Source organism: Helicoverpa armigera, chromosome 11 (assembly GCF_030705265.1).
Source record: "Helicoverpa armigera isolate CAAS_96S chromosome 11, ASM3070526v1, whole genome shotgun sequence".
NCBI classification, from domain to species: domain Eukaryota; kingdom Metazoa; phylum Arthropoda; class Insecta; order Lepidoptera; family Noctuidae; genus Helicoverpa; species Helicoverpa armigera.
Window position 1 is genome coordinate 8,245,047 of NC_087130.1, and position 15,800 is coordinate 8,260,846.

The 15,800-nt window shown below is 33.4% G+C and overlaps 5 protein-coding genes across 6 annotated transcripts; 1 reads left to right on the forward strand and 4 right to left on the reverse strand.

Annotated features, from left to right (window-relative positions):
- Positions 1–1,641: 1,641 nt before the first annotated feature.
- LOC126056810 (uncharacterized) lies at positions 1,642–2,256 on the reverse strand. The gene has a single exon (XM_064036954.1). It carries the CDS (start codon positions 2,254–2,256, stop codon positions 1,642–1,644), a length of 615 nt encoding a protein of 204 aa, XP_063893024.1.
- A 2,751-nt stretch (positions 2,257–5,007) lies between these two features.
- Positions 5,008–6,623, reverse strand: LOC135117596 (three-prime repair exonuclease 1-like). The gene has a single exon (XM_064037058.1). It carries the CDS (start codon positions 5,947–5,949, stop codon positions 5,110–5,112), a length of 840 nt encoding a protein of 279 aa, XP_063893128.1. The 5' UTR covers positions 5,950–6,623; the 3' UTR covers positions 5,008–5,109.
- A 2,282-nt stretch (positions 6,624–8,905) lies between these two features.
- LOC110378396 (three prime repair exonuclease 2) lies at positions 8,906–10,578 on the reverse strand. 2 transcript variants are annotated; one of them, XM_021337632.3, is made up of 2 exons: positions 10,349–10,578; positions 8,906–9,848 (listed from the first exon to the last, which is right to left on the reverse strand). In XM_021337632.3, the coding sequence occupies exon 2, from the start codon at positions 9,756–9,758 to the stop codon at positions 8,937–8,939; it is 822 nt and encodes a 273-aa protein (XP_021193307.3). In that variant the 5' UTR covers positions 9,759–9,848; positions 10,349–10,578; the 3' UTR covers positions 8,906–8,936. The 2 variants fall into 2 exon arrangements, with proteins under 2 accessions (XP_021193307.3, XP_063893127.1); XM_064037057.1 differs by lacking the exon at positions 10,349–10,578 and adding an exon at positions 10,286–10,302 and having other exon boundaries at positions 8,906–9,846.
- An 844-nt stretch (positions 10,579–11,422) lies between these two features.
- LOC135117595 (uncharacterized) lies at positions 11,423–13,045 on the forward strand. The gene is made up of 2 exons (XM_064037056.1): positions 11,423–11,757; positions 11,852–13,045. The coding sequence occupies exons 1-2, from the start codon at positions 11,630–11,632 to the stop codon at positions 12,711–12,713; spliced, it is 990 nt and encodes a 329-aa protein (XP_063893126.1). The 5' UTR covers positions 11,423–11,629; the 3' UTR covers positions 12,714–13,045.
- A 379-nt stretch (positions 13,046–13,424) lies between these two features.
- Positions 13,425–15,491, reverse strand: LOC126056809 (uncharacterized). The gene is made up of 3 exons (XM_064037055.1): positions 15,048–15,491; positions 14,660–14,888; positions 13,425–14,416 (listed from the first exon to the last, which is right to left on the reverse strand). Exons 1-3 carry the CDS (start codon positions 15,240–15,242, stop codon positions 13,440–13,442), a joined length of 1,401 nt encoding a protein of 466 aa, XP_063893125.1. The 5' UTR covers positions 15,243–15,491; the 3' UTR covers positions 13,425–13,439.
- Positions 15,492–15,800: the final 309 nt, after the last annotated feature.

Below are 15,800 nucleotides of genomic sequence, written 5' to 3' on the forward strand. Positions count from 1 at the left end.
CTACATTATCGCCGAGAAACAAAGGCTATATACATATATTTTCATTCCATTTACTGGAATTATTTTCCACCGAAAGCGTGTGATACAGCGGGAAACAGAGATAAATAAAACAACTGATATTCACTTACGGAGTACCGCAGGGAAGTGTGCTTGGCCCGACTTTGTTTATTATTTACATTAATGATTTCCCAATGTCATCAAAATACCCCATGACAATGTTTGCAGATGACAGTACCCTACTTTTTAATAGTGACGACTTATATTCACTGGAGGCAGATATTAACTCTAACATTGATTCGGTTGTTAATTGGCTAATAAATAATAATCTAGTTATAAATTTAGAAAAAACAGTATTAATGAAATTTCAACAACGACTAAATAATAATTTAAATTTAGATATTAAATACAACGACAAAATTATTAATGAGACTAATGTTACTAAGTTTTTAGGACTAAATATAGAAAATACGCTACAATGGAATATACATATAGACAAAGTATGCAATAAACTAAACCAATACTCTTATGCTCTGCATATGTTAAATAAAACGGCAAACCGAAAAACAGTATTAATGGCGTATCATGGTTTAGTAGCGTCGACTTTGAGGTACGGAATTATGTTTTGGGGAAACGCAACGGGTAAAGAAATGGTGTTTAAGTGTCAAAAAAGGTGCATTAGAGCTATCTGCAATCTAAAATCTACCGACAGTTGCTACATGCATTTTAAGAATTTAAAAATATTAACAATGCCCTCACTATACATTTACGAAACAAGCATGTTTGTAAAAAATAATTTAAATAAAATTGACCAAGTAACCAGTCAACGTCGTTGTGATAAATTACATTTAATAAGATCTAAGACAACATTTTATAAAAACAGTATTTTTGCAATGGCTCCAAAAATTTATAACAAACTTCCAAAAAGTATAAGAACTGAACAGAATATTAGTATTTTTAAACGTAGATTAAGTACATTTCTAATAGATAAGGCATATTACTCAGTTGAAATATTTCTAAATGATAAAATAGAAACACTATGATTTTATAATGTTTAAACTCAATAGGATTAAAATTATTTGTACACCAATTCCATTTGGTAGAACATAGAGCTCTGACATGTTTAATTTTAAGACCTTTCTGTATACCTATGCTCACAAATAAATACATTGAATTGAATTGAATTGAATTGAGTATTACGTGTGAGATATTTTATTTAATAAGTTAATAACAATAAATACTAGTGCCATCTATTAAAGTGTCATTAACTAACTAATATTTACAATAAATAACAACTTAATTAAGACTTTTGGGTGATTAATGTCAAAGGCACAGAGGGACAATTAAAATATTGTCAAAATTACAACAGTTGTGATGCCTTATAAAGGTAAAATGCACTCTTAAACTTGAGATAATTTAGATCAACATTATTATATGTACATTCTAGAATAAAAATAAATATATCACTGTTCAAGAGATCTGCATGTACATAATTACAATTCTAAAGTTTTAAGATGATAACATAGGCAGAAACTACTAGTTACTGAAATAAGTAGCTGCAATACATGCATAGACAACATCATGTCTTAAGTAAATGACCCCACATCAGCAGAAGATAGATGAATTGGTTCATCTTCAGTTTGTTCACATAGGTATAATGGGCACCTCAGAGAAGGGGCAGTGCTGCCTCTTTACCCACTCCATAAAATCGTGTTTATAATCAATGGCTATTTTCAACATCATTCGACAGTTAGTTTCTGCATCATACTGTTTAAGATCACCAGAGGTAACACTTTTGTAGACATGAGATAAATTGTACAATTCTTTCGGTGCCACTTCATAAAATACATTCTGAACTAGATTTTCATACTTTCTGTCTCTCATGTCCCTCTCAATTTCTACCGGATCACTTTTACTTTCTGCACTTTCTTCTTCACAGTTTTCTTCTGTGTTTTCTCTTGGCTTTACATACAATTCTCTTTTTAATATGTCATAGTAGCAATAAATGCTATCAGTACATAACAGATCATCTGGCATTGCTACTTTCATTCTATCCATATGATATTTCAGTAAGGGGAAGTGAAACTTAAAAGCGTTATGAGCAATCATACAAACAGGTTTCTTCAGACATTTGACAAAAGAAGTAATGGCATTGCAAACATCTTTGTTGAATTTAGTTTCGCTTTTCAAAACAGCTAGCGTTAATCCATTTTGTTGAGAAATTTCTTCTTCCACTTTCTTTTCGGGGTTGAAGCACATTTTGAATTTGTATTGAATTCGAGGTTCATACCTGGTTTTTTCAACGTCTACTCCTTTAACTGCGAGCAAACATATTTCTGTAATTCGTATTTCACCATGTGCCGTCCCTGGATAACCAGTAGTCTGTAGGTCTAAGAATAAGTATGTTTTAACTTTATCCATTTTTACAAATTAATATTGTTAACTTCTTCAATAAGTTGGTGTGTTATGCAGGTGACCCTTTTCCCTTATGCTGGCTCTGAAAATAATAAAGTTGAGAGTGAATATACAGAATATACTTGCAAAAACTTAGGCTGGAAACAGTGCTCGGCTGACGGTCAGTGCTGACCCGTACGTCCCAACCGAATCACATACAAAATCACGCGCGTACCGTCAGCGTAGCTGCGTGCGCGTTCATAGACTTGCACAGATATAGCTACGTCAGCGCTGACCGTCGGTCGAGCACTGTTTCCAGCCTTAAGAACCTTAAAAGTTATTAGATAAGTTTCGAAATTTCACGACTATTCATTTCTTAGCGATTAATCAGAGGATTACAATTTACTAACATATGAGTCAGAAGGATCTGCAAAAAATCCACTTGACTAGTAATATTTGGATTTATTTACTTATCATTTTAACATGTTAATTTATACAGTAACAGGAAAATATTACTCATAAGTTAAGATAAGGATTTCTTATCCGAAGCAACAAATTCACCTATATTTAGTGCTATTGCACAATGTCTATTACACAATAGATCTATACTAATATTATTAAGAGGAAAAAAATGAGTTTTTGTGTGTTTGTAAATTGATAAACTCAAGAACTACTGAAAACAATTGAAAAAACTTTTCACTGTTCTCATCATCTCATCACTCAAAGCTACACTCTTCCAAAGTAACATAGGCTATATTTTATCCTTGTAAGGGCAGTAGTAACATAGCGAATGAAATGATGGGAAATCAGATGGTTTATTATTAAAAATTGGGAAACATCAAAGTTGCAATAAAAAACATTGATTTAAAAAATTATGATATCAAAATGGTACAGTCTTATATAGAATTTGATGATTAATAGCTTATTTTAGACAGAGATTCAAATACTACTTGATGGAGTGAGACTATGTGCACAAAATCTAATGAATCAAAGCTCAAATTATTTTGTTTAGAACTTTAATAAATATTCTTAATCTTTTTGTTTAACCATTTCATATAATGCACTTTTTTGTTTAATGTAATGAAAAAGATAGTAGTAGTATTCGCTTAACATTGTTATGCATGATTTTTCAACATATTATTAAAAAAACATAACAAGGAAAGAAGTGGGATCCCTTCAGATAATGCCTTGTGATATTTTATTAAGGAGTTATTACTTTTAAAGGCAAGAATAATAATAAACAATTATTTTAATTTAAAACTTGAGTTGTAAAAAAGCAAATTAATTTTAAAATCATTGTTATTTGGGTTCAAAGTAGTAGTATAACAAACAAGGTTTGTATAACATACCTCGAATGACAGCCGGTAGGATGATGGTGATGCGTCAATGTGCGCCGATACTATACAAGATTAACAACTGCGAACTGGGTAGTAGTCTCTTTATACACCGGCAGGCACTGCTAATAATCCTTCTGGCTTGTTTACATGCCCACGAAATTATTTCAACTGACGATGATATCAAGGGCACGAGTGTTTATATTTACGGCTGTATTACAGCACGTTGCCGGTACGATGCGTAAAGTACAGTAAACGTTTCGCCACATTTTTGTTCAAATTTCCAACTTGTTTCCAACTATGGTGCAACAATCAAGCAATGTTCAGGAAATCTTTGTTTTTTTGCTTTTTGACATATAGATTGTCAGTGTTGCTAGTTATAGGAAACTATTTTAGCCACAGTTGACGTTTAAGTTAATATTTAAAATAAATACAAACTAATATCTTTGTCTAAAAAAAATAATTATAATACCTATATCTGGCTAGTACATATATATCGATGTATCTGGCCTATTAGCTCTGATTCCCGCGAGTGCGATGTCAAGAAATCGCGTGCTCTAGCCAGTGCCTGACTGTGCGACTTTTATTGGATTGGTAACATTTCATTAAATCTGACTTTGATTGATGGCCTTGAAAAAAATCCCCATTTTGTGAATTCCTGACGTCAGATCGCTCGTAAATATGTATTTTCTATAATTCTAAGCTCGATGGTATTTTCTTCCCCATTGGTTTCATAGCACCGTAGTATTTTTACCACTTTTGCCTTCCATTTTTAAAGGTTTCTTCACCGCTGCACCGGTCTACAAAGCTGCAGCTGCAGTAGACAATGAATTACTAACCTAATCCTTGTGTAGAATTTGGAGATAAATATACCTAATTGGGATTAGGATAGGAGGATGATGTAGGTACCTAACTGCATCACTTTCACTCAATTAATTGGGCTTCTTTAAAATACTGAAAGTTGTCAGTACGGTATTTAAATAAAATATGATTTTATAACATTCATTTATTCATCTCATTGTTAAAGGTATTTCTAAGTACCTAGATGTAATATAAAAAAACAATAAATGTAAAATACTAAGTATAAAAATTATTTGTATACTCTCAGATCTGTTTATAATAAAAACATTGATGTAAAAACAATTTTAAATTTAAAAACTAGTTACCTATCTTAATAGCACCTTCATTTCATGTTTACCTTAGAATTAGAATAACATAGGTAAGTTTTGGCAAGTACAATAACAAACCTAGTAATGGCCAACATTTTTAATAGGCCACCAGAAAGTGGCCATAAGTTGCATAATCTAAGTAAGAAAATATGGCATTACATACCTTTAGTGAAATACTTACAAACTAAGAACTAAAATATTGTAGGCATTTAAATCTAATCGAACATTTTAATAATCGGTACCTGGGAAAAGGGGCTGTGGTTTCTGTGCACCCAATCTATAAATTCATCAATTCTTGCTAGTGCTATTTTCATAACCATCATACATTGATCTTCTGATTCGTTATTCTTAAGATGACCACCATCAATTCGACGGTAGATATCTTTTAATTTGTACGATGCTTGAGGTTTAAACCTTGGTAAACCATAAAATTTTGACCGCCGTAGTTTCTTAAACTTTTTTTTACCAACTTTATAATACTTTGTATGTTTGATCATTTTGTTAAGATGCCCATCTCTATCGAGCAGTTCATCATCTTCAGAGGTTTCAGATTCATCATCAGCAGTTCTACCATCAATTTCTTTTGGCCAATTATATGTTTCTGGCTCCAATATATCATAAAAGGCGTATATGCTGTCTGAACACATGATGTCACCCAATAATGAGACCTTCAGTTTATTAATGTGGTATTGGAGTAAAGGGAAGTGGAATATGAAGGCATTATGGCCAACCAAACACACAGGTTTCTCCAGGCAACTGAGGAAACTGTTCATGGCGTCAATTACATCTGTATTAAATTCTGGTTCATCTTTCAAAAGATCTTTACTTAGTTTTGTGAGAACAGAACTCATTGGGTGTAAGTCCTTCTGAGGGTCGAAGTACATTTTGAATTTGAACTGAATTGGTGGCTTTTCAGCTGAATGGCTTAAATCTGTTAACTGTAATCTCTTCACAGCTAACATGCATAGTTCTATAATTCGGACTTCGCCATGCCAAGTACGTGGAAGTCCGGTTGTCTGCAGGTCAAAAAATACGTATGTTGCTATCTTACTCATTATGATGAGGAAAATGATTATTATTCACAGTATCGTCTTTTTATGTTATCACTTTTAAAACACTGGTCTACATATGTAGGTACCTAAATAGATAATTTCCGTTTTTATGTGCCTTTTCTTAGGTCGGCAAATTCAGCAAGTTTCATATCTACTAACGGGATTCTAAATATATCTTTTGATTTACCTGTTCGAACGTTTGTAAACTACGCAAATGCGCAAATGGAAACCCCGATTGACATAACAGATTATATCAACAAACAGCACAGATTAGAATGGTAGGTACAGCCAAAAATGTCGTCGCTGGGCCCGGGGCAGTGTTCTGTGTGAGTTCAAAAGATGGAGAATTATGTTACCTGGTTACCCTACTATATGCACGTTTAGGTACCTATTATTTATACTAATAGAATAAAATGGACGTATTTCACTGTTCACAACTTTCACTTCACAGTTGAAAGCTACACTATTTCCGAGTATCATAGGATTTTATCCCGATAACCGCGGGAAATGCCGTGTACGGTGCGATGCGAATTGACTACTAGCAAGGGGAAACTTCTTCCTGTAACCCGATAAAGCTTAGCCCATGTCCAACGCAGAAAGTGTAGCTTTCTTACAGGGAAAGGATTATTCAAATGGATTCAGAGTTCCAAGGCCTATTCGATTCAAGCAAACAGATAAACCTCTTTATATATTACCTAGTATGGAAGTATAGATAATTACTACAGTTATATGTAGGTATAGGCTACTTTTTATCCGGGTGCGGGAAGTTGTTCTCAGAGGAAGCGGGTGAAACCGGTGGCACAAATTAGTATTACATACTTACCTAATAAGTCTACAGTTTGACCATCTTTCGTTTTAGTTGATAAATAGTGCGGTACTCGTTGGGATGTTACATAGGATATTGAGGACCCATGAATGTGATATCAGGGGCCAAAAGGTAGGAAGTAGGTATCCTTTTCATTGTATTCATTATAATTTTCTTCATCTCATTAGGTATATAACTTCTCTACAGATTTGAAACATTGTCTGATGACAACCTAGGTCCCTAGGATTTACCTGGCAGTAATTGAATGTAAGTAGCCGTTAGGGGTAGAGATTCTGACGCTTGAAAAAGAAAAATAAGTTTTTATTCACATACTTGCAAATCTTGCAATAGAAAAAAAAAGCACACAATTATGTCGTTAGATGACTAATTAAAAGCTTAATGTAAGTACACATTAGGTACAACATATTAAGATACTAAATTACACACTTTGTACTTTTACTTGTTACAAAATTGGCAACATCCTTGCAAAATATAACAATTAACATATGTACCTACACATGAGGCGCAATTACTCTTATTCGTTACCTCGCATTCGATTGACTCTGGCTAGTTTACAATTCGGATTCCTAAATGAACGGTGTCGATTAGGTACACCTGCAAGTAACAGAATGTGCGTAAACCTCTTATATACTCAATTATATATTATGGTAGTATTTCGAGAAACGTTCAGCCTGCATCCGAATAAGGCTGCCTGTCCACCGGAGCGGAGCTAGGCTGCGTAGTGAACTGGAGAAACTGAGAAATATTAACCAATAGGATTGAGGAGCGGAGATTTTGTGCAATCCTATTGGTTAATATTTCTCAGTTTCTCCACTCCGGTGGACAGGCAGCCTAAGGGCTGTAATTGCGCCAAGATCTAACGAGCCTTTTTGAGGAACTGGGCAAAGGCGACCCTTTAGGATCTAAGGAATGTAGAATAAACTTCTCAGGGTTGCACGGGACCCTGGTTACAATGGCTAAGAGGGGCCTGACGGCGACTATGATAGTTACTTAAAGTTATGGCACAATTGCACGTAAGTATGGAAACTGTTGTTACATCGTGCAAATAAAAGGTAGTACAACCTCTTTGATATCAACTTAATTATAAGTGTAATAACTAATAACATTCGTATAAAGGACTTACATTAAAGTTAAAGGTCTGCTGACCATTTTATAATTACAAATTAAACATTTAGAAAATTATACTTAATTTTTCGAATCACTTTACTTATCTAATTTGTCGGTATTTTGGATAGGTAGGTTCGCGGTAGTCGATCATCACAAATTGTGTAGTTGGATTTTTTATCCACCACGTTTTTTTATCCTGCAGAGCAGTTTGTTGTCGTTTGTATCGATACAAACGCGCGGCACCGGCGCGTCTGTACCTATCGATTCAAACGCGCGACACCGATAAGAGCGCTATCGCGCGCGGAGTCTGAATCTACTGTTGATGAAGTTCTACTTAAAAACGAAATATGCCAGCGCGTTTGTATCGATACACACGCGCGTTTGCATCGCGTCTGCATCGCTACAAACGCGCTTAGTGAGCGGTGAGCGTACTTACCTACCAAATTCTAAACCTAGTTATTTCCTAATTTTTATTTAGAGACAATATTTTGTACCTGTTTGCATGACTCCTTATAAGTAAAAAGTATGTGGCATCATTCTTTGGGTAAGTACTTGTTGCATGTAAGTAGGTACATAAAATATGACATAGAGGCACGTAGGTATAAGGTACAGTTAGACTATCCCACTAAAAAACATAATGGTGGTATTACAACAAAAAAAAAATTGGCCACTCCATAAAACCACTTATAAAATGCAATTCCTACACTTATAGGGCGCTTTCAACTTATGCTTTTCTTGACGGCTTGCTGTGGTGCCGAAGCGGTGCGTTAGACGTAGGTACAGGCAGCGACGATCGTCATTTTTTATACAAAAAGCTCGGCGCGCATCAGGCCGTCCAGAAACGCATAAGTTTTAAGCGCCCGCAGACTCACTAAATGTAGTAAAACATCACTATTTTTCCAAAATATGACTAGCAAAGGTTTTCCTGCCTGTAAGTCCCGTAACACTATGAATATCCTTATATAACGTAAAATATTACTCTAATAGTACACTATGAATATAACATAAAGTAAAAGTAACGAGGTATACATGAATGGTCCATTAGAGAAAAGTTTTATTACATAATCATTTCTGGTACTTCGTTGAACTTGCAGTGGTTGCGGTCAACCCACGAAGCAAACTCGTCGCTTTTCGCCGTTGCTATTTTCATTAACTTTTCACAGATCGCTTCTGCCTCCATATCTTCTTTTTCATATTTTATAACTCTTTCGTAGATGTCGTGTAGTTTGTACGAATTTCTTGGGCCTAAGGTATAAAATATAGGCCGTTTGAGACGGTCATAACTTGATGGTCCGATTTTAGCTTTTTTAGTACGACGCTCCATGTCAGCGAGTTCATTTTTTCTGTCTATACCTTCGGGGGAGTCCGAGTCCTCAGATTCATCATCATAGTTTTCTTCTGTAATTTCTCTTGGTCCCTCATAGAATTCTGGCTCCAATATATCAAATAAGCAGTAAATGCTATCAGTGCACATAAGATCATTTGGAAATTCAACGTTCATTCTCCTAAAATGGAATTTGAGTACAGGGAAGTGAAATTTAAGCGCATTATGGGCGATCAAACACACTGGTTTCTTAAGACAATTGATGAAAGAGTTCATGAGATTGAATACATCTTTGTTGAATTCAGCTTCATGTTTTAAAAAGGCTTGTGTCAATCCGTTCATTCGTGAAATCTTAGTGTCTACTTTTTTCTCAGGATTGAAGTACATCTTGATTTTGTTCTGTATTGGGGGTTGGTTCTCGTACCCTTCAACGTGGGCTCGTTTTACAGCTATCATGCATAATTCCGTGATTCGTACTTCACCATGCACGGTTTCTGGGTAGTTAGTGGTTTGTATATCTAAGAACACGTAAGTTGCTATCTTCTTTGCAGCCATTTTTCAAACTGTGATCTTGGTGGTACGTAGAAGATAAGCCTCCTTGTTGACGTGGCTTATTGTGTAAATCAATCTGATTATTTCAGCACTCTGAAAGTTAAGGAGATCAACGTCAGCAAAACAGAAACAAATGTGTGTAGGATTGGGTAGGTATTTTATTTATATAATGTAAATCATTTTTTTAGTAGGTATATGTACGTCAAAAAGTTTTTTATCTAACTAGCACTCGGAAATAGTGTAACTTCACAACAGCGAAAAAAAAATCGAATCAGTTCAGTAGTTTCGGAGCTTTTATCGTAAAGCGTAAATACCTACAAAACAAACGAACCTCCAAAAAAAAATCTCTTTAAAATATTAAGTACCTACCTAGTTTATCACTTATAGTAGGTGTACTAAACTATCTTAAAACATGGGAAATATTTTTGTTTAAGTACCTATAGAAAATAAAAGGGTTTGATTTTAGAATTCAAACCACACCGCTACCTATTCCTACTGAATATCAACAGCTGAACTAATAATGTAGGTACTTCTAGGTATATGATTTTTACACTAGGTACCTAAGAATTAATTAGATTCACAACACAACCTACCTTGGTATATAACGGTCACTCAAAATCACTTTTTATCAAACAAAAGTATTAAAAAAATTGTCATTTGTAAATAGCACAACACACGTTACGCACTTATCAAAGACGCTGCTTGAACTATTGTCTCAATACTGTTGCTCTGAGTGAATGAGCGATGCGAATTTGTGGCGCCGAAATGAGTTCGATCGTCCCGCGGACCAGTGTCAAGGCCAGGGGCCCTACAAACTTCGCGCCATACTACTGGCGCCATAGATGAACGGTGTTGCCAACTTATTGTACAAAAATTGGTCTAAATTATAGCAATATTTTTTGAAATTATATATTTTTTGATATTCGAAGGCTACAGCAGTTAAATTATGATGTATTGTTAAGTATAAGACGTGTCCAGTTCCATATATTTTTAAGTGTAAGTAAATATACCTACTTAATTGCGACAAGAAAATAGTTTTGTCAAAGTCAAACCTATTTTTGATAGCTCGTAGCTGCTGCTATAATTAGGTACTTAAGTACCAAACAGCTTTGGAGTCTCTATCTGTGGAATTATTTTGTAATATTCGACCTCAAAATCCAAAATAAATTACCAAAACGGAGATAATTTCCCTATGTTGGTATCACTGACCCAAGCTAACGGAATGATAACAGACACACACACATCTACTTACTTATATTGATGTATGTGCGTGTTTTGAAGCTTGAATTTCATTATGTAAAACAATATTATCGAATTATGCCTAGCTCTACATATTTACCGCTTAGTTACAAAGTTAAAGATATATTTTGTGTGGTCTGTTGTATGCTTTTTACTTGTTTTAAAGTTATACCTACCTACCGTAGAAGGGTATTTTAGTCTAGATGAGAAAAAAATTAAAAGTGTATTACAATGATTGTTTAGAGGAAAAGCAATCGGGAAATGTTAGTTTCACTTCGTAAGGTACATAAATATATTTTTTATTGCAGTTTAAAGTTTTTAGGTTTTTTATCTGTCTTTGAACACTACGAAATGTCGCCGCCATAAGTTTTTAATATAATTAAGTTAAATTGTCAACGTCAACAAATACTTTGCATGCCGTAAGGCGAAATGTATTGAGACAATATAAATTAATTTATCACCATTATCTGTAACATACATTTTCAGCAAATAAACGATTTCTATTTCATGCTAATGACGTCATTACGGTAGTAAACAAAAGTGTCAGCTGTCAGTGTCAACTTGGTACTACAAACGTGTAAACTGGCTTAATTTCATTTCACATTCTTAAAAAATAACTGTAATAATTCAACATCATGGAAGTGGGTTACGTTAATGGTGACTCCACAAATTTACCAAGAATAAACTCTCTGATGGTCGGTAAATTTTTTGCTGTAAATCCCGACTTCTGTTCCGCTGAGTTACGGAATGTTAAAACATCCATGTAAGTTTTAAGTACCTTTTATATATCTTTGATACATTAAAAAAGCTATTTTATTGTGATAAAAGATGGTTTAAATTTCGTACATTGTTTTCAGATCCGGAAGGGAGACTTATGGCGATGACGCTATAGGTTACATACAGCTGAAGAGGGAACAAAATGTTTGCACTGTAAAATGTACAGTTTGCCCTGAACACAAAGTACGAAGTAAGCCGTATGCAGCTACACTCGTAGTGGATGAACAGGAAGAAGTGGTGATAAGTGTTAAATGTCATGATTGTCCTGCATCAGCAGGTGGTTGTAAGCATGCAGTTGCATTTTTGATGTGGTTGCACCGCCCAAGTGAAGAGCCTTCCTGCACGTCTGTAGAATGTTATTGGAAGAAGTCCAATCTTGCCAAAGTTGGAACATCAATTAAAATATTAAGTGCAAGAGAAATGGCAAAACGGAAACCAAAAGTATTTGCACCAGACAGCGGGTTGATGAATGAGTTTGTCAAAGAATGTAAGACAAGAAAAATAAATAATTGTCAGTTTGTTAAGCATGAACCTGACTATTGTGATACAGATACTAATCTATCATTACATTATCTGATGATGACATATAATGATGAGAATTATGATAGATTTCTGTCAAAAATCTTAAAAGAATTCAGCAAGACAAATATAAAACATGCAGAAAGAAATACTAGAGGTCAAAATACCAGTTACTTGTGGCATGAACTCCGATATGGAAGGATAACGGCTTCTAAGTGTTATGAAGTTAGTTGTTGTAAAACAACTGATGGAAACTTGGTTGCGAAGACTCCAGAAACATCGGCTATAATTAGAGGAAGAAAATTAGAAGATCAAGTGAGAAAAGTTGTTGAGAAGAAATTGGGAATCAAAATTCAAAATGTGTGGTTTGTACATATCGGAGACATTCCCAATGATAGCTGCATCACCAGATGGAAGAAATGAAAATACAACATTCGAAATCAAGTGCCCTGTTAGTGCCAAAACGTCAGAAAATTATATTGACAAGGAAGGCAGAATAAAAGAAAAGTATTTTGCCCAGGTGCAAATACAAATGCATTGTGCTCACGCCACTGAAAGTTATTTTTGTGTTGCCAATAGTGACTTTGAGAAAAACAATGAAGTTGCACTTCTTAAAGTTGAATTTGACCAAGAGTATGTTATGAGTCTTTTAGACAGTGTTGTTGCTTTTTGGAAAAATAATATTTTTCCAGTTTTGTCCAAAAGTGTGACAACAAATTCTATATAGAATAAAATAAAATGATTATAAATTAAAATAGCTTTTTCATTCATAACCCTTAAAATGTATAGAATTGAAACACAATAGATTTTCTGTTTTTATTTTGAGACAGCCAAATTTTCAATATCCACTCTAAGAGTAATTTTTTCCATGTGCCAAACTAAAAACAGTATTTTTTAGAAGTGCATATGAATATCATACAATTTCAATAGTTTTCAGAAAGAGCTCTAATTGTTTTCCTAGTTGCATCATAAGCATAATTTTTTTCTTCAGGCTAGCATGCAATAAAATATTATCATTATCAGAGCATTTTCCTGTTATCATCATTTATTTATTGTCCGCCAACAACCTGACCGCAATACTTCTTGGGAAAAATTTAATAATACATACAAAGTAAATTAAATAAAACAAAATAATATATTTGCAATTATTTATTTAATTAAAGAATCTTGTAGATTAATTAATGCACATGCTGTTGTAATACATAAATCCAAAATGCCAATTAAATTAGTATTGACAACTGTATGCATTTTTAAAATGCTATATTCACGCAGTCTTCTAATTACCCTTTCAATATGGATTCTAAGACTGGCAATTTGCTTGGTCTGCTTTACTTCTTTTTTAGATAATTTCATCCCGGTATGAACACTTGGTGGCCTTAGTAGGAAAAATCCTTTTTGAGACAAGAATGATTCTACATTTTTAAAACCTCTATCAGCTAAAATATATGAGCCTGGATTCAAGCTTTCCAAAAACAAACTTTCTTCTAACAGGCTTACATCGCTAATTCTTCCTGCATAGCCATTTGACACAAAGTTTACGAGTCCATCAGGAGTACATGAGACAAGGTATTTAATGGTATTTGTTTTCTTATATTCTGACCAGGTCAATGCTTGATGCATAGCCTTAGAAGGTTTTTGGATTTCTATTTCCAAGCAATCAATGATACATGTCACCTGGTTATATCTGTGTCGAAAAGCTATAGGTAAATTATTTTTTATTGATGTACTTGAAAATTGTTTGACAAATGGTGAAAGGACTTTAACAATACCTGGCATGTTGTTATTAAATATATTACTCGCTTGGGTCACAGATAAATCGAAATCATCTGATATTTGTGAGAAAGTCCTATTTAACTTAATTTTCATTAAACATAATAAAATATTGGGCACAGTGATATCTGTATGCTTTTTAATTAAATCAATGATAAAATATAGATTTTTATTAATACCTATGTAAAGTTTAGGCTTATCAATTATTTTACTTATTGTACTTTGCAAATTTATTTTTTGAAGTTTTTTATGTTCATCTTGTAAGCTGCTGTCTGAAGTAGTTTTGGACATGCTTGTTTTAGATGGAGAATAGTCTTGTTCAACTGTTGACCCTGCTACTGATGGTGTACATGAACCTGAAATAAATGCAATATAATTTTTCATATTTTAAAGTACATGTAGGTATACATAAACAAGAGTACATAAATTAATTTGTGTGATCCATATATATTATTTATATGTATAAGAAAATGTTATGAATGTTTGTGCCATTAATATTCACTACAGATCTGCTTTTATAAATATAATTTACTGTTAAGTTTAGTATGTGAACACAACAATTTTTTAAATAATTACATAGTATAAAAATAAACAGTTACCTTCTGTATAAGATGACACTTCATTATTCTCTGCTTCTTTATAATCATGATAAGAATCCTCAGGTAAGGCTACTCTTTGCCTTTTAGCTTCAGTAGGATGTGATTCTTTTAAAATCTTATGTTTTCTATTCCAAGCAAACCTGGAGGGTATGCAATTAGGTTTCATTTTAATCCTTTTTACTGAACCCATTATTTTATACTTTATATAATTTTCCATGTCATGTTCCAACTGAAACGTAAGAAAAATAAGTTATTAGCATCTTTACTACATAGATTTTATAACCTCTAAATATTATCCACATTTCCCAAAGTATTGATTCTTGAAGTAGTTAACCCATCATTAAAGGGTATATTTCATTAGATAGGTAATGTTAATACAGTTACTTACATCAAAGTGATCTTCACAAAAGTATAAACGAGATTTATCTGATAACAGTCCGGGATCTCGTCTCGCAACTTTTAACCAAGTGTTTCTCATATTCATATCCACTGGTACTTGAATCCATAATTTGTCTGGTGTTTTTACACTAGTGTTCTTACATTCAGAAACAACACACCAACGATACGGAGCATAATTACTCATTATTAAAATTTTCAATACATATCAAAATATGTATTACTGACAGCTGTAGTTTGTTTAGTAACGTAATGACGTCATGACCAAAAAACAATCATGGCGTCCGTTGTGTGCCGCGTTTTCGCGAAATACGCGCGAAATTTGAAATTATGATAAAACAATTAATTTATATTCGTACATAAAGTGAGAAAAAAAAATATTTTTAATTTTTTAGAGATATATTAAGACTAAAGAATTTATTTAAGATATATTTCAAAAATGCACCCTAATAGGGTATTACATGCATTATTATACAATGTGTCCCGGGCATAAGTGACCGCCCGAAATTTTTTGAATATTTGTACAAAATTAAGGATAATTTCTTTTATATTTTTGAAAAAACTCATTAAAATAATTTTATTGTCAGGCCTGTTAATAACAGGCTTTGCTCTTTTTTTACCGAGTAGGAGTCAATTTCAACTGACTGTATTTTTGCATTTGTTTGAAATAGCAGCAAACATTGTTCTGAGCTATTGTAGGAAATATCATGTAGTTTATTAATAAATTAAAAGAAAGTGATATTAA